The sequence below is a fragment of the Mustela lutreola genome, chromosome 10 (genome assembly GCF_030435805.1).
Source record: "Mustela lutreola isolate mMusLut2 chromosome 10, mMusLut2.pri, whole genome shotgun sequence".
Taxonomy (NCBI): domain Eukaryota; kingdom Metazoa; phylum Chordata; class Mammalia; order Carnivora; family Mustelidae; genus Mustela; species Mustela lutreola.
Window position 1 is genome coordinate 61,907,101 of NC_081299.1, and position 23,835 is coordinate 61,930,935.

Genomic DNA, 23,835 nt, shown 5'->3' on the forward strand with positions numbered 1-23,835 from the left:
GTGCCTATGCATGGTAAGCAGGATTCTACGATGGTCCCAACATCCCTGACCCCTGGTATACATGCCAAGGATAATCCTCTCCCCTTGAATACGGGAAGAACCGACAAATATTATTAAATATGATTACTCCTATAATTATGTTTCCTCATATGGCAAAAGGAAAATTTCCCTGGGTAGGCCTGATCTAATCAGATGGGCTCTTTAAAAGCAGAGAATATTTCTCCAGTTGGTCACAGAGGAAGAAGAGAAACATGTCCTTGCTGCCCAGGATGAAAGCAAATGGCCATGTTGTGAACTACTTATAGGAACCATGTGGCAAGAAACTGTGAGCACTTTCCAGAAGCTGAGAGTCATCTCTAAACAACTATTGGCAAGAAAACAGGAACTTGAGTCAGACAACCACAAGGAAATGAATTCTTCCAAAAACCAGAGAGCTAAGAAGAGGCCTTGAGCCTCAGAGGACAATCACAGTGCTAGCTGACACTTTGATTTTAGTCTGGTGAGACCCTGAGCAAAGGACCCAGTTAATTTACACTCACTTCCTGACCCACGGAAGCTGTGAGATAATAAGTGGGTGTTGCTTTAAATGATTAAATCTGTGATATTTTGTTAAAAACCATAGCTAATATATTCTGATTGCCCTGAATTTTGTCATCTGGTTCTTTAAGCAAACCTGTAGGCTTTCATAAGAATTTTAATTGTTCCCTAAGATGTGGTTGGGACCTGCCCTTAGGGTAAATTTTGCTATAAATAAATAAATAAACGTGAAACTGACTCCATGCCCTTCCTGTCTTCCAAGTGACTCCCCTCCCGAAGCTACTGGCTTTTGTTCCCTCTCTACTGCCTTTAGGTAGCCGTCTTTTGCATTTTGTCCGGAGCTTACAGTTGTCTGGGGAAAGATTGATCCACTATAAAATGCTACCTGTCCATTCAGATTCTGGATGCCTTCTGCAGACAGAATGGATATGATTTGCTGGTGGATGAAGAGCAAGAGTATGACAAAGAGAGAAGTCAGAGAGGAGTCTTCGTTTTTTTGGCCTCTATAAGTGAAAGGATGCAGTTGCCATTTACTGAAACAGGGAAGACTATGAATATGAAAAATGGCATATGTGAGTTTAGAGTTTAAGAGAGTGTACTGGGCTAGATATAGATATTTGGGAGTTGTTTTTTAAAGCCGTGAGACAGAATTAAACCCTCAAAAAATTAACTCTAAAGAGAGATGAGAAGAAACCGAAAGCTTGAGTCCTGGTACATTACAGAATTTAAAGATGAAAAGGAAAAAGTGAAACTAATAGAGGAGACTGAGGAGGAACAAATGAGAGAGGAGAAAATTAGTGAGAAGTAGTGACCTCAAATCCAATTAAAGATGTTTCAGGCACGAAGGAATGATTATTTGCATTTAATGCAGTGCCAAGGAAGATGAACATTCCATAGAAATGTGAGTGGAGGCAAATTCTGTGGATTTAAACACTGGTGGGTGGTCGGTGTAGTAGTGGGAATCAGAAGTTTGAGGGATGAGAAGGTCCAAAATAAGTATCTGGAGTGCAAGAGAGTAAGTGAACCAAAAATGTGTAATAGGCTCTCTAGGCAGTACTGAGGGACCACCTCAGGTTAGGGGGACATGGTTTTGAAGTGAAGACTGGTCAGGATGGATTTAATCAAGATTGGGAATTTTTTTTTTTTAAGATTTTACTTATTTGAGAGAGAGAGAGAGAGTGTGTGTGAGAGGCAGCATGAGAGGGGAGAAGATTAGAGGGAGACACAGACCCCCCCCCCCCCCACCCGGCGCCCGGAGCCCGATACGGCACTCAATCCCCGGACTTCGGGATCATGACCTGAGCTGAAGGCAATTGCTTAACCAACTGAGCCATCCAGGCATCCTGGGAATTTTTATTTTTTTCCAGTAGTGTACAAAATGCATGATAAGGCAAGGTAACTGAAGCTGTATGGAAGAGAGTGATTATGATTGCTAATAAAATGTAAGCTAAGTAAGGGAGGAAACAAGGTGAGTAAATGACAGTGAAGAGATAGTAAGATGAACAGGCAAACCATAAGAGACTTAACTATAGAGGACAAAACGAGGGTTGATGGAGGGAGGTGGGTAGGGGGGTGGGCTAAACGGTAATGGGCGTTAAGGAGGACACTTGTGATGAGCACTGGGTGATAAGTCACTAAATTCTACTCCTGAAACCAACATTACACTATATGTTACCTAAGTAGAATTTAAATAAGAACTTGAAACAAAAAGAAGAAAGAAAAGATGGTAAGATGAACAAAAAAATAAGGGAGATAGATTAGATGATAGGTAGGTAAATAGATATATGCAGGCATATGTACCTACATAGAACAATATTAGCATAAACACGGTTTTTAAGGCAGAGTGATAGATACATGGAGGTTTATTAAATTGTTCTCTAATCCTTTAGGGTATATTTTAAAACGTTCACAATATAAAGTTGGGTTGTTTTTTTTTTTAAAGATTTTATTTATTTATTTGACAGGCAGAGATCACAAGTAGGCAGAGAGGCAGGCAGAGAGAGAGAGAAGGAAGCAGGCTCCCTGCTGAGCAGAGAGCCCGATGCGGGACTCTATCCCAGAATCCTGAGATCATGACCTGAGCCAAAGGCAGCGGCTTAACCCACTGAGCCACCCAGGCGTCCATAAAGTTCAGTTTTTTTTTAAGTGGCAAGATGGTTTGTGTGGTTAAAGATTGTTGGAGTCAGAGTTCCAGAAGAAGTAAGCTAGAAAGGCACCTCGGTGGCTCAGTCAGTTAAGCATCTGCCTTCCACTCAGTCATGATCTCGGGGTCCCGGGATTGAGCCCCACATCGGAACCTGCTTCTCCCTGTTCCCCCTGCTCATGTTCTCTCTCTCTCAATCTCTCTCTCTTTCAAATAAATAAATAAAATCTTTTAAAAAATGAAAAAAATTGAAAATGAGTAATCTAGAGAGAAAGTAGAGCCTAGATAGTGATCTGATGGAAACTGACAGGATAAAAACTTGGAAGGGTTGCAGACCTTGTTAGTAACTGGTCTAGGATAGGACACAGAAGCTGAGTGACTAGAAGAAGGTGGAGTGTAAGGTCAAGGCAGAAGAGGAGACAAAGGAACCTAGAGGTCAGGCCATTCTAATGATTAGTTGCATGGATAATAAAAGCACTAAGTAATGTTAGCATGACAGGGAGCCAAACACTAAAGCCTTCAAAGAATGATGGACAGTGGCTGGTGTAATAGCTTCATAAACTGGTGGTTTTTAGAAGAGAGGCCATTTGGAAACAATAAGGAAGACCCAGAGCTCCACTCACCCCATCACCACCCCCACCGACTTAGGGGCACCAGGAATACTCAAGAAAAAAAACAGCTTTCACTTGAGAGGGCTCTGGGAAAGCAGTGTCCTCAGGGGAGGGCTAGATATTAAGGGAGAAATTGTTCTACTAAGAATCTAAATTAGGTGGTTACCGCGCCTGAATGTTAAATTGGGCTATCCACCTCCTGGCAGTAAAAGTTTCATAAAGGAGAAATGATAGGTTATATAGTCCCTAGGATCTGACAAAAGGAGGTATATAATCTCTTCCAAAAGAACAACATTTTCTAAAATCCCCAGTACTTTTTCCATAGATCCATAATCATCTTTATATCCTGAGCAATTAGAACGAAGTTTGGAATGTAATCAGAATACAATAAATGTTTGTTTAACTAAACTCATCAGACACAGAAGTTCATAATGAACAATGTCTTTAATGGAAGCTTTGAATATAAAAAGCTTATCTTAACCCCTAAAATAGGGCATAATCATAAGGTTTCTATTGATCTTAGTTTTGAATCTGAGATGACATTTTCAATATGAAGCTAATTACAAAATTTGCTTTAGCAGTTCCTTTCCTACAGACACATTGTGCAGTATATTACAAGGCGCTGAGATAGTTAACAGTTTTTAGTATTCACTTTTATTCTTTCATTTTGAAGAGAAAAACCTGCCATTTAAAAGCATGCAAAGCTAATTAAAGCTTTTCCACTATTTCATTATCTGAATGTAGTTGCAAATTCTGACTTAAAAGTCTTATCAGAAGAAGACTCAACATCCCTCCCTGAACAGCAAATGAACATTCAATTAACACTTCAATACAAGTGTATTTTAAATAAAAATATACTTTATTGTTAATCTCATTCTTTACAAATGCAAATACCCAATTTTAAAATCCAAAGAGTTGCCTCCCTTTTATTCTTTGGGGGAAAAAAGTCTTTTCTTTATTTACAGGGAAGACCCGAATTTTCTGAAGTTGTTACCAAGTTAGAAGAGTGTCTTTGCAACATTGAGGTAAGAACTTTAGCTTCTGAAATATGTCTTAAAAAAAAATCTTGAATATCCAAGGGGATAGGGGAATAGGCAAGTGGTACTCATAGAAAGTAGGTATGAAGGTCCATAACTTCATTCATATATTTACCCTGTTCATTAAGCTTCTAAGATGGACTGACGGAATCTATAGGGACAAAGGCAAATTCAGCATGAATTGGGGCCTTACAGCACATGATCAGTCAGGCAAATGGGCACAGGCAAGCCCAGCTTGAAAAAATTAATTTGTAAAAGTTCGAAAATACAGCAAATATGTTAGAAGGTAATTATGTAAATCAACTTTTTACTATACAAAAGTTCCTATCTACAGTGAAATGTAAGTTAAAATATTAAGCCATTGTCTATGCTCAATAAGAAAGGGAAATTATCACTAAAATTAGTGCATAAATTAATTGGGATGCATTGCTTTTATACCACACATGTGTTGCATGAAGTGATATATGTTGGTAATCAGCCTAATGGAATTTTCTTCCCTTAATATCAAGGAGCTGTTTGCTTTAATTTTCTCTGTAATTGCTTTAATTTTCTATACACCTGGTCAGGAGATAGTACTTGAAAATAAGCAAGGAAGCTAACACATGAGCACTAATTCAAAAATAATAATATATTCCCAATGCAAATGAGTGCTGCAAGAGACAGGAGTGGACATCACATATATATAGGCTTAAAAACACACATGCATATGATGGGAAGGAGCAAAACAGGGGAAATAGCATCAACAGCATCAATCCCAAAATGGAACCATCCATTTTTTTCCCCTAAAACAACAACAACAATAGCAACAAAATCTCCACTTATAGTCACTAGAACCCAATTTATTGGGAACGGGTTCCAGGTCTTCAGCGACAGTCTGCAGCAAATGGCTGTTTCCTAACTCTGAAACGGAACTTCTAAAAAGGAAGTCTTTTTTTGTAGGAGGCAGCTTCAGTCTTTGGACATCAAACGTCCATTCCCTTCTCTTCAGTCCTGAAACATGCAAAGCAGAGAAAAGTAGTAGTATATAGGGTGGGGCTTTAGCAGCCCCTACCAACAAGGGCATCTGCCAGAGGCCTTGCATGTTGAGAGACACTTAAGGCTTAAGTTCCAAGTGTCCTCGCACTTGGAACCTTTGTGTTTCACAGGGAAAAGCTGCTCCAAGCCTGGGGATATAGCCAATTTGATGAGGAAAGTGGATTCCAGAAACAGAGACAATGGTAGGATCTCCTAAACTAGTATGGCTTCTTATACTGACCAAGCCTCTTAGCACAATCTCCACCAGTACAGAAGATAAATAATTTTATAGACAAAGAGAACTTGCCAGACTGGGCTGCACCAAATAATAGCCCAGAATCAACTTTCAAGGGCTTGATTTGTGGAATTCCGTGTCTTGGAAGATGAAATGATAGGGCATGTCGAACAAGAATAAATGGTAACATCACATACCAGAGTCAAAGAAACAATAGAAAGAATGTCAAATGGTGGAGATATGTTTTAGGAGGATCATACATGTCTGTGGATTATAAGCTCTTAGGGAGTTAGAATGTGAAGTAGCTGTTTTGCTACAGAATAAAGGATGGGTATCATTCTTCTCTCTTCTGAGATGGCCAAACAAAATAGTACCCAGTGATGTCCTTTTAAAGGGATGATCATAACTGGAACACAAATTTTAGGGAAGACAGATCAGAATGATGAATGGATTGAAAATCATGGGTGTGAGAACCAATTAAAGGAACCAGAGATGCTTGTCCCAGAGAAGAGAAAATTAGGATGAGCCTGAGAGCTATTTTTTAAACATTTGAAAAATGATCATATGGCAAAGGGATTGGCCTGTTCTCTATGGGCCAACAGATGGAAATGAAGCACAACTACGGTTTGGTTTTTTTAAAAGAAAGAAGTGTCTAATTGTCAGAGCTGTCCTAAGATAAATGAGCAGATCTGGAGGCAGTGAGGTCCTCATCACTCGAGACTCCCCATCAGCTTGCATAGCTAACTTGAAAAGGAGGCACAGAAGAGATTCAATCATTGAAGAGTTTGAAGGTTCATTTCAACACTGACAACACATGATTCTCAGAGCTTCACTTAGTAATATCTTGGCTACTGTGAAGAGCCTAGCATTTACATATATTTTATTTTTAAACCAAAATCTACTGCCGACATGTTTTATGAAATTATAATGTCAAAGCACTAGTGTGTTCAGTTAGGTTAGGTAAACAGCAAGGTCGTCAGAAATTCAAGAAAACTACTCTCCTATTTTTTTTTTCTTTTCTGTCTCATTTTCTTCATTCTCTTCTATTTTCTAGCTACACTTAACTATTTGTAACTATTTTTAAAAATTCTCCCCCAACAACTCTCTTTAGTCCTCATGCTTGCCAGACATTAAAGCATCCTTCATTTTATAAAATGGATGTATTCTTGGAAACATGTGTAAATTCATTTTACGTAAAGGAAATAATTTCATATAAAGGGGATAATTTTAAGCTATAGTTTAAAGGAACTCTGCCATGAATCTCATCACCATAGTGAAAAATGTCATCTTTCAACCATTAAATAATCACCTTCTAAATATCCGTGTTATGAATCTGATTTGAGCATACCATGTATTCTGAAAGATGGTGTAAGTTGAATGGGCCAGCTCTCAGGCTAGAACTAGGTCAAAAAAGTAAATTAAGCTAGCCATGTGTTGTCATCAGAGGCCAATAGGAAAAGCCGGAAGCAAACTGAGATGAATACAAATTGAAATATGAGAAATCCTAGAATAGAAAGTTAAAAGAAATCCATATTCTATTCTGTGCCTTAAGCCTGTCGGATTTATGAAAGGATTGAAACTACCCCTTCTTCACTCAGATGATGTCTCCTGCATCAAGTAACAGTAGCGGGTCTCTCTCACCTTCTGCTTCTTCTGACTGCCTGGTGAGCCGGGGTGGGCCTGGCCAGAGCCACGTGGCAGCTTTAAGAAGTCGTTTTGAATTGGAATATGCTCTGAATGCGAGGTCCTGTGCTGCCTGGTTCCAAAGGTGAGTGGCAATCTAAACAACAGTCTCATGGTCCAGTTAACCAGAACCCACCAAGATCTTCACCCGATTTGGTTAGTGTTAATGAGGGATTTACCATCTTTATGGCAAACTTTGAAGTAAGAGTTTTTAGCCCATTTTTCATATAATATTCTATTAATGTTATAGTACTAAAAAATAGAAAGTATATTATTTATTTATTTAAGATGTCTAAGTTTCAAGTAACAGTAGTTACCTCTAGCTTAATACGGAACTGTCTAACTACAGCAACTAAAGGAATTTACTGAAAGCATTTGGGGTTATCTTATGGCATCCAAGGAAGGATTCCTTGTGTAAGAACCAAGACATAGCTTTGAGGATCTGAACACCACAAGAGTTCAGCATACCGAGGCTGACCCTATGACCCAGCAATTCCACTCCTAGGTACATACCCCAAAGAACGGTAAACAGGTACTCAAACAAATACTTGTACTCAAATATTTGTAGTAGCCCTATTCACAATTGCCAAAAGGTGGAAACAACCCAAATATCCATTAACAGATAAGCAGATAAACAAAGTGTGGTATGCACATAATAAAACATTCTTCAGTCATAAAAAGGAATGACATACTGATACATGCTTCAACATGGATGAACCTAGAAAATAAGCCTTCAGTTGGAAGAAGCCATGCACAGAGATTATATGTTATATGCTCCTCTTTATATGAATACCCAGAATAAGTGTGTAAGTCAGTTCAGGCTGCCATAACAACTGGAGGTTTAAAGAACAGAAATTTATTTTCTCACTCTGGAGGCTGATAATCTGAGATCAGGATGCTGGCATGGTCAGGCTCCGGTGGGGACATACCGATGCCCATCTTCCTGGCTTACAGATGGCCCCTTTCTCACTGTGTTCTCACATGGCAAAGAGAGTTCTGCAATCTCTTCACCTTTTGATAAAGGCATCCGTCCTGTGGGATCAGGGCTTCAGCCTGACCTCATCTAATCTTAATGGTCTCCTTAAAGGCCCATCTCCGATACAGTCACATAGGGTTTAGTGCTTCAACATACGGATTTAGTGGGAGGAAGACACGACTCAGTCCATGAAAGGTAAATGTAAATCCAGTAAAAAAAATTTGTTTTGATTGAAAAATAAAAATAAAGCAGACTGGTAGTTGCCAGAAGCTACGGAGAGAGAGAAATTAGGACTAATAGCTTAATGTGTACAGGGTTTTATTTTGGGATCATAAAACTATTTTGGAACTAGAGAGAGGTGGCTGTAAAACACTGTGAATGTACTAAAGGCCACTGAATTGTTCACTTTAATATGATTAATTGCATGTTATGTGAACTTTACCTCAAAAAAAAAAAAAAAAGAGTGAAAAAGAGGAAAAAAAAAACAAGCAAAGGAGCAAGTCAGAAAAAAGAAAAGAAAAAAAACATTCTTCCATAGTGAACTCTACTATTTACATGCCCCAGTTCCCAACAGACAGTCTCTTTGTCTCTCAGCTTAACTGTAAAGTTTCAAGGAGAGATATATCAATTATGTAATGCCATAATAATTCTCTATAAAATCCATGCCAGATATATCAATTATGTAATGCCATAATAATTCTGTATAAAACCCATACCAGAATCCAAGAACATACATTCATAAGTATTTTTTTCTTGCTCATGTATCTCTGAGCTGGTTGTAGGTGGCTTGACTGAGCACAGGTTTTATCCAAAGTCTATCCCACATGTCTTTCCCTGTCTTTGGCGCAGCAGCTACTTGAGATATGTTCTTCTCATGGACAAAGGCTAGGAACTCAAGAGGACAGGCCCAACTTCACATGTCCATTTAATTCCTGTGTTCAAGTTGTACCCGATGGCATTCCATGGGCACGTCATATAGCTGAGTCTAATATCCAATAAGGAGAGAAAATATATTTACTCAACCTCTAGTGGAAGGAACTACAAAGTCACTTGGCAAAGGCCATAGACATGTGAATATCTATGAATAATGAATTAGTAGTAAAAACAGTGTGCTCTGAGAGAGAATGCGATTGGCCCTTTGGGGGATCAAATGGCCACCCCTGGTCTTAGCAAGTGTGGCTGCCATGGCAGTGGGGTCATATTTCATTAATATAAACATGGCAGCCAGGTACCCCTATTCTGGATGGGGAATGGAAAAGGCAGTCACTTGTGAGCTGGATGGATACTATAGAAAGTATATACTGCAAACCATGGACATCTGGAAAATCTGGCTTAAAATCTCTGTGCTTTCACATGAGCTCCAGAGCATTCGCAAGCTGCTATCCATGTGTACTCTTACACACACATAAATGCCTCTACACTCACTCACACATTCCATCATCGCAGTAAGAATTTGTATCCTGAAAGTGGTGAAAGATGATCTGGAGTGAGCAAGGATCTTACACCATACACAAATTGCTGATGTTGGTCTCTTAGCTATAGTTATTACATTCTTAGTCTAACAAAAGAGTTGCAGCTGCTGCTCTGAAGAGATGGGAATCTAAATCATGAAGCCTTTAATCTACCGAATGTCATAAAATTAAGTATCAGTGGGTTTGATTGATAACCAGGCAAAGTGGACACAATTCTTTATCAGATTCCAGTCTCTTACATAATTTCCTAAGAGGCTCATAGGCCAAGATTAGATTAAGTTCAGTCACAGCATCGTCTCCTGGTTCCATCTGTTCTTCTCATTCTTTACTTGTGGTTTTAAAATTCATCCTCTGAACAGACAGATTTTGATATTTCCAAAGCACAGTCACTTGCAGTTTGTCTACTTTGAAGCAGAAGTTAAGAGCGTGAGCTGTGGAACCATATAGACCTGAGGTTCAATCTCAGCTTTACCATTTACCAGCCCAACGACCTTGCGCCAGTACTTAAAGTTTTATACATAAGATAGAGATAGTAATACCAGCTTCAGGATTGCTGTTGAGAGAGGCAGTATTGTCACGGGAGTGAGTGATTGATTAAAACATGCCAGGAGACCCAAGCAAAAACTACAAGTTGCAGTAATGTAGGTAAGTCATACACCTTAAAACACATAGACAGCTGCACAGCATGGGAGACACAGCTGCACTCCCAATAGGCCCTTCAAGAACCCAGAGAAATAAACCGTTGCTCATAAAACTGCCCAAATGGGGTGGGAAAAACCCATGAGGCCTTTGAGGTGTTGCTTTTGATAGTCTCCTAAGGTTTCTTATAGTTTTCTGGCCCTTCACAGCTGTTGGAGAACTCTGCTAAATCTTCATCTCTCTAATTGGTTCAGATTTCTCTTAATAATGTAGGACATCCTGAGTATTTGCTGTTAGGGTGCATAGAAGTTTTGTTTATTGGTTGTACCATCCCTCTAGCAAGTTCAGTCTCTGGACTGCTTGAAATCAACTCCAGAAATAGATAAAGCATTTAGCTAAGCTGTAAGATGTACTAAGATAGGAATCGTGTGTGTTTTATTCATAACCACATCCCTAGTATCTAGCAGTATGGTTGGCATAAAGTCGATATGTAATAAACATTTGTTTCATAGATAAAGATTTGAAATGAATGGGCTCAAAAAATCATAATTATTATTAATTTGGAACATAATGCATGAAAGAGCTTTAACTAATTTTGGTATGCTTTCCATGTATATACCTATCATTATTGAGTGCCTACTACATGCTGGGTGCTATTTCAGACCCTTTGAGTAGTCATCTAAGTAAGGCTCAGGAAGTGGGTATTCCAATTTTTATAGATGAGGAAACTGAGCCTCAGGAAGGAGAAGTAACTTTACTAAGTTTGTGGACGCAGAGCTGGAGTTCTCACCCAAGACTCTTCTATGCTTTCTGAATTTCTCTGCCACCAAGAGGTGGCACTTTTCAGAAGCTTGATATATTTTGCCAATACTTGTATTTGCTGGACTTCTTCCAGCTTCTTCTGGAAGCCAGTCAGGGAAGGAATTCAGCGACTTCTCCTCCGCCTGCTTTTTTAGCTTTTATTCTGAAAGACAGAGCAAGTGAGACCAGAGATCGATAGGTTCATAAGGTCAAAGAGCCTGAGGATACAGGAACCGATGGAGTGCCTCCAGCAGGGCCACAAGTTCAACAGCCTGGAAGACAGTGGCTTGAAACTTTGGCCGCACATGAGAATCATCTGGGGAACTCTTACAAATACCAATGCCCAGGGCCAATTACACCCAAACCTATGTGGGAGGGGGCACCCAGACATCAGAAGCTTTTAAAGCTTCCCAGATGAAGAAAAAAAAAAAAAAAAGAAACAAACAAACAAACAAAAAACTTTAAAAATGAGGTTTCAGAGATGATTGCAACATTCCCTCAAGTATGAGAAGCAGGCGAGAAGGGAACCCTGCCGTGCTAACCCCCCCTCACTTTGGGGGGAGGAGATGCAACCAGTAGGATACACGGAAGAGGAAAGTGAGGGCAGAGGTGACACAGCAGTTGTGACCAAAGGACACCATTTTGAAGGTTAATTACCTGTGGGGTCTCTCCCTGAAGTCTTTGCAATGTGCTAGTAACTGCTGATCTGAGGAGCATTCTAACTTGTTAAAATCACACAAGGTGTAATTTTTAGCCTGGTATCATGCTTTTCAAATACAGGTAGAGGATTTGGCCTGTGGTCCCGACTAATGCACTCTCCCAATTCTGGGCCTCTCAGCCCTCCACAACTTCTTAAAAATGGTACATTTATTTTTCAGTTTTGGGTTATGAAGTTCACAGCCTATAGTTTTGTAACACATGATTTGATGGGGGTTTTGGTTGTTGTTTATTTGCATATTTGTTTTTTAATGATTATTGTTTTCCTTTATAAAACACAGGTGAAGGTGGGAAATCTGTCAGATTACTTTCTTGGCAGGTCATAGGGACCTACCAGTTCCCACTAAAACCACAAACTGTTGCAATCTGAGATGGAGGAAGGTGCTCCTGAAGGGCTGCCTCTTTTAAAATATTTTATGTCTCTAGATATATTTGGAAAAGTAAGCATGTGGCACTTGCCCCTCCCAGTGGGTATGAAATCTCTCCCATCTCTTACATGGATTACATCATGCAAATTTAGAAATGACAGAGTGATACACAACCTTTCAGATGGGAAAACCAATTAGTGTTTGTGTGGGGCTGGGCTCTGAGAATAGACTGCTCTGATCTAGTTAGCCATCCAGGAGAGGAGAACCAGAGATCCAGGGACTGCAACTGTAAAACAGATACATTTGGAATTAATTTCTCACATTACGAAAGGGTCCATCAAGGGTTCCTTTAAATAGGAAGTTTGCCTAGCACACTTGCAATGCAGTTCAACTTAAAAAAGTTGAATGTAAGTTATAACATTTTAATTTACATTCAGTTTTTCCGGAATGCAGGATTTGTGGGTGATGACAGCGACCTGAAACTGATGTTCCTAGGGGGTGTGAAAAGAAAGGGGAGCAGGGAGGCGTTTGTGGCCATTTGCCAGCTTGGAGGAGAATGTTTATCAAGTAGGAGCAATCCTGTCTCCTCATCACCAAAGGCCAGTACTTCCCTTTTTAATCTACCACCTCTCCTACTGCAACTTCCCTCAGGCTCCGTAAACACCCTCTCTTCTTCCCTTGTCTTCCGCTGGCTGTTTCGATCTCTTCCCAGCCCACCACAATCAGCAGTCTCAACAAGGACGTTATGACCACTTTAAGCTCTTCCTACCTTGCTTCTCTCCTCTAAATGAGTTTTCTTATGATTTCATACAAATCCGTGGCTCCAGCCTCTCACTCACACACACAAACACACGTTACACACACACACGCACGCACACACACACACACGCACAGTTAACCCCCAGTCCGTTTGTCCCACATGACTGCTTTGCTTTTGTTTTAACTTCTCTCCCATTATGACCTTAATTCACTTAACCATCATCCACTGCCAGCAACTAACCTTCCTTCTGTAGAACTGCAATTATGTCTGCACCCTACTTTAAAACCACCAGTAGGGGCGCCTGGGTGGCTTAGTGGGTTAAACCTCTGCCTTCGGCTTGGTTCCTGAACCCCAGGTCCTGGGATGGAGCCCCACATGGGGCTGCTCAGCGGGAAGCCTGCTCAGCGGGGAGCCTGCTTTCCCCTCTCTGCCTGCCTCTCTGCCTACTTGTGATCTCTGTCTGTCAAATAAATAAACAGAATTTAAAAAAAAATAAAAAATAAGTAAAAAATAAAATAAAACCACCAGTAATACTCCATTACCTCTGAAATTAAGTGAAATCATGTCCTCCTGCAACCCCAAATGGTCAATGGTACATTTTCCAGTCATACCTCCCACTGAGCATTATATGTCCCAGTCATCCTAAGCAGAGAGAAGCTGTCATTTCTTCTCTTCTCTTCTTGAATGAGTACTGAACTTTCTATAGTGTTTTGGACAATCCCACAAAATAAAGAATTATCCTGCACAAAATAGCAGTAGCATCCCTGGTAATGCACGCTATAGACAGATTAGAATTTCTACTGTATCCCATACATTCCTATGTTTAACATACGGTTACCCTGTTCCTGTATCCTATATTTTTTTAACATTGTCACCTTATCCAGTCTTGCCAAAATATTAATAAGCCTTCAGTAATAGCTCAGTCAGCTCAATCATATCATAAGGGAGCCTTTTCTGGGGCTACCTGGTCCCCACCTGTGCCTTACCAAAGGCCATGGCATTTTGTGGAACTTTATGTGCTTACATTATTTTGTCTTATAACTATTTATTTTTAGCTCATAACTACTTCAGGGACAGAAATTGTCTTCTCTTTTGTTTTTATTCAGGTGTCTACAATATCTCATTTATAACTTAACTGTATGCGGTAAATACTAAATATATTTATTTATAATAAATTAGAGGATTCATTAGTTGGGCTACAAATGTCATGCTTTGTATTTCTGCATTTTAAGTGAGTAAAACGCCAGCACTCAGAGTTTTTGACCCCTGCATTCCTATCAAGTTCAGATATGTTCTTATCCAAAATAATGAACCACCAGATAATTCAGACTTCTTTCCACACCACTCTTTCACCTTTAGAGCTTTAGATGTCTACCTATTTCTTTTTAAAGAAGAATGGAGGTACCTGAACTGTGTGAGGACAGAAGTGACTGATAACATTCATTCCCAGTGTGTTATTAAAAAAGAGAGAGAAAGAGAGACATAAAGAGATTGCCTTCTGTTGAGCAGTTAGGCGAGGCATCAACGAAGAAGAGGCAGATGATGGAAATGTGGTCCAGGTATAAAGAGAACAGGATGAACAAACATGAAATAATGATTGCAAACTTTCTTTTCCTTCTTTGCAAATAAATAAATAAATATCTTCAAAGGCATCCCTTCCCCCAATTGATGTATAATAGTAGTTCTTTTATTCATCAAGGATCTACATTTAGATAGATCTGTTTTCAGTTTTTATACTCTGTTCATTGGAATATTTGTTTATCCCCATGTCAGGAATACAGAATTTTAATTACAGTAGCATTTTTAAAGTCTTGATATCTGGTAGGGTTTGTGTCATCTTGGCTATTCTTGATCTTTCTTGGCTTCACTCATATAGATTTTATAATCAGCTTGCATTTTCTACACACACAAAAAAGAAAATTTTGATTATAGATTTTTTCAAGTTTATTTATTTATTTTTTTAGTAATCTCCATACTCCGTGCGGGTCTCAAACTTATGACCCTGAGATCAAGAGTCTCATATTCTTCTGACTGAGCCAGCCTGGCGCCCCAGAGTATAGATATTTTAAACCTATAGATCAATATGGGAAGATCTGACATCTTTATGGTATTGGGTTTCCCCTCCCATGAGCTTAGTGGATTTTTGCATTTATTAAATGTTTTTTAATATCCCTTGGGGCTAATGTAGAGTATGAACTCAGCCATAATACCTGTTGCTAAAATGTAACACAGAAACCGCAGTGGACAAAAGAAAGTTTCAGATAATGGGGTGGGTCTTTGAAAGGCCAAAGCCTTCATGACCACTCTGCCCTTGGAATGTGGTGGGGAGTTTTGAAACTTTCTTAGCCCCAACAGCCGTCCTGCCCCGTGATCTAAGAGATGGATGCATTGTCCCTTAGGTTATGTTTAGCAGAACTCTTAGAACAGGCAGATTAGCATATCGTATCTTTCCCATAAACAGAGCTTCCCAGTTTTAGTAAGACCGCCTGTCACACTTAAGTGCCTGAGAAGCAGTGATATCCTGAAGGACTAATAAAAGCATGACCAAACAAGAGTGAAGGGTATTCGTCTCTGAGCTTTGACCTTTGTGACGTCTCCTCTCTTTCACAGCAAAGTTTGCAGTAATCTCTCATCCGTCGGTACAAGGATTTCTGGCCATTGCCAGCAAATATCTTTAAGTTAGATTTCACAGTCTTCTCTGTAAGTTTCTTATATACCTTTTGTTGTATTGATTGTTACCTTCATTGATTGCTGAAATAATTTGAATTCATTGGCACCATATTATTTTATTCTCTGTAGTTTTTCTTTCTTCTCACCCTTTTTTTGTATTTGGTTTTTTTTTTTTTTTTTTGGATTCTTTGAATATGCACTCTTTTTCTTTTTTTTTTCCATTTTTAAAAACTTGTATTTTTTATTTAAATTCAATTTAATTAACAGATAGTATATTAGTTTCAGAGGTAATTTAGTGATTCATCAGGTGCATAGAACACCCAGTGCTCATTCCATCAAGTGCCCTCCTTAATGCCCATCACCCAGTTACCCCCGTCCCCTGACCTACTCCCCTCCAGCAACCCTTAATTTGTTTCCTAGAGTTAAGGGTCTTTTATGGTTTGTCTCCTTCTGTTTTCATCTTATTTTTCATTCTCTTTCCCTTATGTTCATCTGTTTTGTTTCTTAAATTCCACCTATGAGTGAAATCATGTGATATATGTCTATCCATGACTGACTTATTTCACTTAGCATAATACCTCTAGCTCCATTCCCATCATTGCAAATGGCAAGATTACACGCTTTTTGATGGCCAAGTATGTGAGTGTGTGTGTGTAACACATCTTCTTTATCCATTCATCTGTTAATGGACATCTGTATTTTTTCCATAGTTTGGCTATTGTGGACATTGCTGCTATAAACATTGGAGTGCATGTGCCCCCTTTGAATCACTGTTTTTATCCTTTGGATAAATACCTAGTAGTACAGTTGCTCAGTTGTAGGGTAGCTTTATATTTAACTTTTTGAGGAACCTCCATACAGTCTTCCAGAGTGCCTGTACTAGTCTGCATTCCCACCAACAGTGAAAGAGGGTTCCCCTTCCTCCACATCCTCATCAACACCTGTTGTTTCCTGAGGTGTTAATTTCAGCCTGAATATGCACTCTGTTTTTCTATTCTTGGTGAGTGCCTAGAAACCTTAACATATTTAACTTAACAAATTCTTTATTTAATACATTTGTTAATAAAACAGAAGATCTCCCAAACAAAAGGTTTTAGAGCATTTTAGTTGCAAATCATTCTCTCCTGAATTATATGATATTTCTGTCATTATTTTAATTTCATCATGATTTTTTTAATTCTACATCTTAGATACTATTTTATTGTTTTATCTAGCTATGGTTCATTTAGACTTCCTCTTAGTAACAGCTTCATTATTAATTGCACTTATATTTCACACCTTCCTCCTAGATAATTTTCCTTTTCCTCAAATACATCTTTAAAAATTCCTTTCACATGACTGTTAGAAGTAAACATGTGAAAAAACACCCTTATTCTCCCTCCTTCTTTTATTTTTTTTTATTTTTTTTTTTAATTTTTATTTTTATTTTTTAAATTTATTTGACAGACAGAGATCACAAGTAGGCAGAGAGGGAGTCAGAGAGAGGAGGAAGCAGGCTCCCTGCTGAGCAGAGAGCCCGATGCGGGGCTCGATCCCAGGACCCTGGGATCATGACCTGAGCCGAAGGCAGAGGCTTTAACCCACTGAGCCACCCAGGTGCCCCTTTTTTTTTTTTTAATTTTTTTTTTTTTTTTTAATTCTCCCTCCTTCTTAAAAGATACTTTAGTGAATATGGGATTTGAGGTGTTTAACTTTTCACATATACCTTCAAGGTGCATTTGACATGTTTCTGACTTTCCTTGTTGCTCTTAAACTTTCACCTATGGATCTAATTATTTATTTTATTTCCAGTCTACCCTTTATAACTGCTGTTAGCACTTCTCTTTGTCTTTGGTAGCCTACATTTAACTATGTGGTATATAGTTTTAATGGATTTAATATATCTTGCTTTGAATTTCTTGGGTGTCTAGCATCTGAGAATTGGCACCTTTTATATATTTTAGATAATCCCTCACCACTACCTCTTCTAATATTTCTGCAGCCCATCTTCTTTATTTTTCCCTTGTGGAACTCTAAAAGTATTTTAGATCTTCTCACTCTACTTTCCACATTTCTCAATCTCTTCATATATATATTTCCCACCATTTACTTTTTCTATGATGCCTTCTGGTAATTTCTTCAAATCTGTCTTCTAGTTCACATATTCTCTTGGTAACTGGATCTAATATGTTGTTCTGTTCATTACATTTCTATTTCAACTTATTTCTAATTTCTGTTCCATATCTAGAAAATGTGTGTGCAACAGTCTGAAAGCCTCATGTTTCTTCCACATACTCTTATTTTCTTTCTTCAAACACATTTATTTTATATTCTGTATCTGAAGGTCTGTAATTTCTAATCTTTGTAGTCTTTATATATCTAATTATGTAGTTCATTGTTTCTGCTGATTCTTGCTTCTGAATCATCACATATTTAAAGATTTGTGTTCTTTTTGTGAGGTCAGGTCCTTGGAACTTTATCTCTGCAAATTTTTTTGGTGCTTTATTTGGTGTAGGTTACTTCACAGAAGCTTTGTGTGTGCTCTCACTAATCATATAGGTACACTAACCCCACAGGACCCCTTCAGAACTTCCACTTGGAGTTTTTCATAAAATACATGCAGTGGTATTTTCTATTTTAAAACGTGGATCTTTGTGGACTGTGGATGCGACTTCTGAGTGTAAAAATTTCATTTTTTCACCTTTTTTCATTATTTTCATTTTACCTGGAGCCAAGGACAAAACAGACACTAACCCTCTTCATCTTTTTATGTAGAGTAGATTTTATTTTTCCTGGTTCACTCTGGGATTGTCCTTTGCAGATTTTAGCTTGACAGCAGTGTTTCTTATCTGACCTCCCACCTTGCTTGAACCCAGGCTGTGTTTCCCACTGTGTGGTTCAACAAAAGTCAGGCTTTAGGCCAACAGGAATCAGTATCTTCACAGCACTTACATCGACCTGGAATCATAATTTTAGCCAATCATTTACTTCTTCATTGATGTCTGCACTAACTGTAAATATCATGAGAGCATGAACTTCTTTTCTTCTTTTTCATGCTTTCTCTCCAATACTTATAACAGCGTCCGGCATATGGTAGGTGCTAAATACCTATTTGTGGAATGAATGAATGGTCATGACAGGCCCTCACAAACATTAATGCTGTTCAGTCTTCACCACAATCTTGTGAAGTAGGACTCGTGGTTTCCATTTTTCAGGCAAAACAAACTGAGACTCCAATGATTTAAATAATCTGTATGAAGCTACATAGTGGGAAAATGGTAGTTGATAGTTGAACCTGGGCCTGCTGGTAGTTTCCCTTACACCACGATGTCTCTGGAGGCTCAGCCTGACCAGAATGTTTGAACCATCTGTAGGAGGCAGGAACTTGTATCCTCTGGTTTGGGCTTTGAGAATCTGCAGAGAGCTGCCTACCTATGAAGTTCTGCCAGCTCCACTGGCACCTAGAGCCCTCTCAGTCTGCAGCCAATACAACCTTTGACTGCAGGGAAATTGTCCCTTCTCACTCTGACTACCTCTGATCCTGGCCAGTTTACTTCAGTTTATGCCTGCTTGTGACAGACCTTTATAACCAGCTGCCTGCACTGATAGAGAGGTAGCCTGAACACAGCGAACTCCATATCTGCTACACATGCACCAGCTTGCCATGGCCTAACCCTGCCCTCTCTGTCTTCTTTAATCATGTCTCTGGGAACCAGCTTGACTCCCTGGCCACACTTTAAAAGCCACAAAAACCAATCAGTACATATAAAAAGATAAACTCTTCCCTTCTAGACAACATGGGACCAGTTTTAAGGATAACTCTACTTTAGTATGATTCCTTTATTGAATTAAATACATTGTAAAACTAGGCCTCCTTCCCCCCCCCCCATTTCTTCATTAAATATATTCTCTAGGACAGTAGCCTGTTGCATTCACTATATTTTAAGTAATTTGTAGCTGACATTTTGGAGCAAAAAATAACCTAATGATGAGGATTTTAAGAATTTTTTAACCCTGGAAATGAAAATAAACACAGCCCTTTCTCACTCATAAATACAACCTTCCAGCTGATGCCACATGGAAAGAATTTTAAGATTTATAAATGTAAGGAGACAATAGAAAGATAGCATCTTTGGTTCCTGAACTGCCTCCCTACTCACTAAAGATTGTTGATTAAAATATGACATTTAAGGGATTTACAGAATACCTCAGTGTGTATCAGAGCATCACAGTAGTATGTAACTCTCACTTCAGCAATGTCTTCTGAGCTTATAGGAAGTGTTGCCTTACGAACTCGCTCGGCAAGTTCTATGGGCCTCGCTCACCTTTTTTGTATAATGAGAAGAGTAAAACGTTGCTTGCCTAATCTAGGGACAAGAAAACTCTCTTTTTCAGGATAGTTATCACCTCTGGGATGTGTAATTTTAGTGACATTCACTCGCTGAAGGTCATTTATCAAGCTTTTTTAAGGGTCTTCACTGAAAAAATATAAAAGTCAAAGGAGGGCAGCTAGAATCTAAGCAAGTGCCATAATGCCTGTCAGTTGCCTTTTATCTCTTTCTTTTTAAGCTCCAATTTTTTTTTTTTTGAGGTGCCCATAAATCTTTCTAATTAACAAAAGCAGAAAATTTCTTAATGCCATAGGGTATGGAGTTAAGAGAGAAAAATACACAGTTGATCACACTGATATGAGGGTGTGAAAGTACTTGGCACACCTCATTATGTCCCCAAATGTCATCTAATAAGGAGAAGAGATTAAAGAGAGTGGAGAGAGGTCTTGCGGGGAGTTAAAACTTCTTCCACAAAGGGCTGAACAACTAGCATAGCTATCTGTTTCTATTTATATACCTCTCCACCACAACCCAGGTGCCACACCCAGAAAGCAACTCAGTGAAATAAGCCAACAATTCCCATATGCACACGTACACACAAAAAGTAGAAAGAAAACTATAAATTGATTGCTAGCGGCCCCTGCATTTCATGCTGCTGATATCCTACAAATCATCAGAAGTGGAAATAGTCTGCGCTGAATTGGGATAGAGCTCTGTGTAACAACTTCCCTTTAGCCCCCTGCGAACCGCAGAGCAGTCAGTCTTAGAGAGGTTCTTTTCTAGCTGCCTTGCTCTCTAGCTCCGCCTAGCAACCAGTTGACAAACCACACGTGGGGCCTCCAGCCCTTCTGACTGCTGTACTGAGAGAGAAGCTTCGAGATTTCACACTGAACACAGACTGGATTCAGCTGCAGAGTTTGGAGCGTGTGAAAAAAATGTCATCTCTTTCCTTCAATTCCTTGCCTTTCAAAAGCACCCTCAGTTGGAAACAGACATTTTCCATGAAAAATGTAAAATCATCATCATCATCATCATCATCATCCAACAGAATACTCCGTTCAGAAGACGAAGTGATGAAAAATGGGAAATTAATAAAAGTGAAAATACGAGAAGAGCCCTAGGTGTGTAAAATTGGCACCTTTTTATAAGTTTTAAGAACCTGAATGTATTGTCAGGCATAACAGATTTACATGAGAAGAGTGAGCCAGTGACATATTTAGGTGGCAAGAGGCACTGGAGAGAGGATGAGCGGAGGCTCTCGGGCTCTCCGTGTGGCTCCTCTAATGCTGATTTTCATGTTCTTTTCTGTCCTTCAGCCGGGCTTGTTAGCAATCGAAAAACAGGCTCCCCTGTCACCCAAAAGGTGAGCCGGGAGTGCATTTCCCTCTTCAAGTGTTTTGTAATCCTAATTAACTAATTCCCGGCCAAGGGAAGAGAACCTGCAAAGATTCGCCAGAGGCAAAGTGCTAAATAAACGCAGACAGATTTCTCCGTTTTCAATTAGATGAAATGACATAGTGGCACTGCAAATAGCTTTACTTTCTAACGATCAGAGTTTTATGAGTTTTTTTTTTATTTTATTATTATTATTTTTTTAATTCCTGGAAATGAAAAGAAAGCCTGGGCCTTTCTCCATTCATAACCAAAACCAGAACCGAGGGCCCAGGCCCACTCTTGGTACATCAAAGGCCACGGATCCTGCCTTGGGCGGTGACATTTGTGTATGACCAAAAGCAAGACTTGGTCCAAAAGTGCTGCTTTTGAGACTCCTTCTGCGCTACTGAAGTGTCTGACAGGACCTAGCACGGAGACCAGAGTGAACCCCCGGCCTAATTAAATCTGTACGGGCGGCACTGAGCGCGGTTCCGCAGCCCCGACTCCAGCCCCCGCCCCTCCCGGCTCCCTCCCGACTCCTGTGTTTGCGCGGTGAATCTCTTGCCAGCATGGCAACTGTTGCTATGTTTGCAGTAATAAGAAGTGGGTGATGCCGGTGCCTCTGTAATGATTCAGATACAAGAGCAATGATTTCTAAATAGATTTCTGAAGCAGCTCTCACAAAGGCTCTGCACCGCTTAACGGGTTTAACTCCTCATAGAGGTTTTTTTCTCTTCTTTTCATGTTCTGCACCTCCCATGCGGACTAATTCTAACCCTCACATAATGCAAAAATGGCAACATGCTTCCTTTTCCTTTCCTGGTATGTGGAAAAGAAAGGGTGTTTGGTTTGGTTTTGTTTCGTTTTTGTTTTTTTGTTTTGTTTTGTTTTGTTTTGTTTTTTTGTTTTGTTAAAGAAGACGTTTCAGGAGTTATTGTTTCTTATTTATCTCCTTGGCAACTATGAGATTGAGTTTCACTTGGTGTGTAGGTAAGCCGTTAAAACAAACTGAAAAAATCGTGGATCCAGACAAAAGAAAATTCCTGTGTTAATCAAAGTGGAATGAAAAATCTCTGTCATTAATATTCGTGATATTAGCTGAGCACCTTCTATTAATGAGCAGATGTTTTAAAGACCTCAATTGCAAAGAAGTACGAAAAATTCACTAGCGGGTATGTTTATCTTTCCGAATCCTCTTCCAAAGAGACAGAAAAAAAAAAAAAAAGGAGGAAGGAAGGAAGAATATTTTGAATATTCTTGGCCTCCATCAGGCACCAATTTGCTAGCCAGTGTCAAGTACCCCACTCCACCCCCTTACTTAAAACTGGCTGCTAACACAACCTAGGCCCTTGGGGAGATAATAACTGAGATCAGGCCATGTTCATTGACGGCAACATTAACTTGGTCAAAAAAGGGAAAGAGAAGGCATTTGATGTGTTTGGGTTATTTACTATGTTCCAGACACTGCTGTGCATTTTTTCTTCACCACTCGTATCACTGACTTATCACAGCTCTTCTACAAGGTAGGGATTATTTATCAGTTTCTGCAAATGGGACAACTAGAGCACAGGAAGGATAGAGAGCCTCCCCAGGCTTTGCAACCAGTAAACAGCAGGGCCAACACTGAGCCTAGATCAGTCCAACTCCAAAGCCCAGGATCTCTTGACTACTTGCTGAGCTGCGGCAGTGTGAGACGGAGAGCTACCCTCAATACTAATCAGCTGTGTGGCATGGACAAGTCCCTTCCTTACCTGGGTTTTAGGGTTCTCCTCTATTCTAAGGCATGTGAACTTGATCCTTGCTACTCAGGGTGTTAGCCCACATACCAGCAGCAGGGGCCTGTTAGAAGTTCAGCTCCCAGGCCCCACGGGGATCTACTGAATCACAACCTGCATTGTGACATGACTTGTGAATGTGCATTAAAATTTAAGAAGCACAGGACTTACCAGTCTCTGAGAACCCTTCTAGCTCTGGTTTATTGGGAATGCTATCCCCCTTATCACTCTATTTGTGAATCTAACTCCTCCAAGGTTGTGTCGTCTCTCCTTCCAGGCTTTCCTAATCCCAACTTTATGCTTGATGAAAAGATTTTCCTCTCTTTTAACCAAAGTTTCTTACCTTAATTCTTACCACTTTCTACTTAGTATCATGCCTGTCCTGTGTAAGTTCCTTGAGAGGCAGAACCATCCGTATGAAATAATGTTATACCTGTAATACCAACTGGCATAATACATTATGCTAAACAAATATGTTGAAAGAAATGTTAAGTAAATCAATATCTGAATTTAGTTATAGATATCATGTAGTGCTCTGATTGTAAGGTCCCCATATTGTCCATTATGAATATTTCAAGGCAAGCGCATGCCAAGAGTTCTTTAAATATGGATCCAAAGAAGCCCAAGCTCACACTGGTCTTAGGAGACGGAACCCAAGGAATACAAAAACACTAATTCAAAAGGATACCTTCACCCTAAGTTTATTGTAGCAT

The 23,835-nt window shown here is 39.4% G+C and overlaps 1 protein-coding gene across 4 annotated transcripts in view; it reads left to right on the forward strand.

Annotated features, from left to right (window-relative positions):
* TNNI3K (TNNI3 interacting kinase) overlaps positions 1–23,835 on the forward strand; it is a 319,782-nt gene that overhangs the window by 263,560 nt on the left and 32,387 nt on the right. For 2 of the 4 annotated variants that reach the window (XM_059135898.1, XM_059135896.1), the window contains exons 22-23: positions 4,257–4,316; positions 7,176–7,345. The exons of 1 other annotated variant lie outside the window; for it this stretch is intronic. In XM_059135898.1, the coding sequence (XP_058991881.1) occupies positions 4,257–4,316; positions 7,176–7,345 (230 nt within the window). The remainder of the gene's footprint in view (positions 1–4,256; positions 4,317–7,175; positions 7,346–23,835) is intronic. One more of the 4 variants, XM_059135897.1, reaches the window with a different exon arrangement.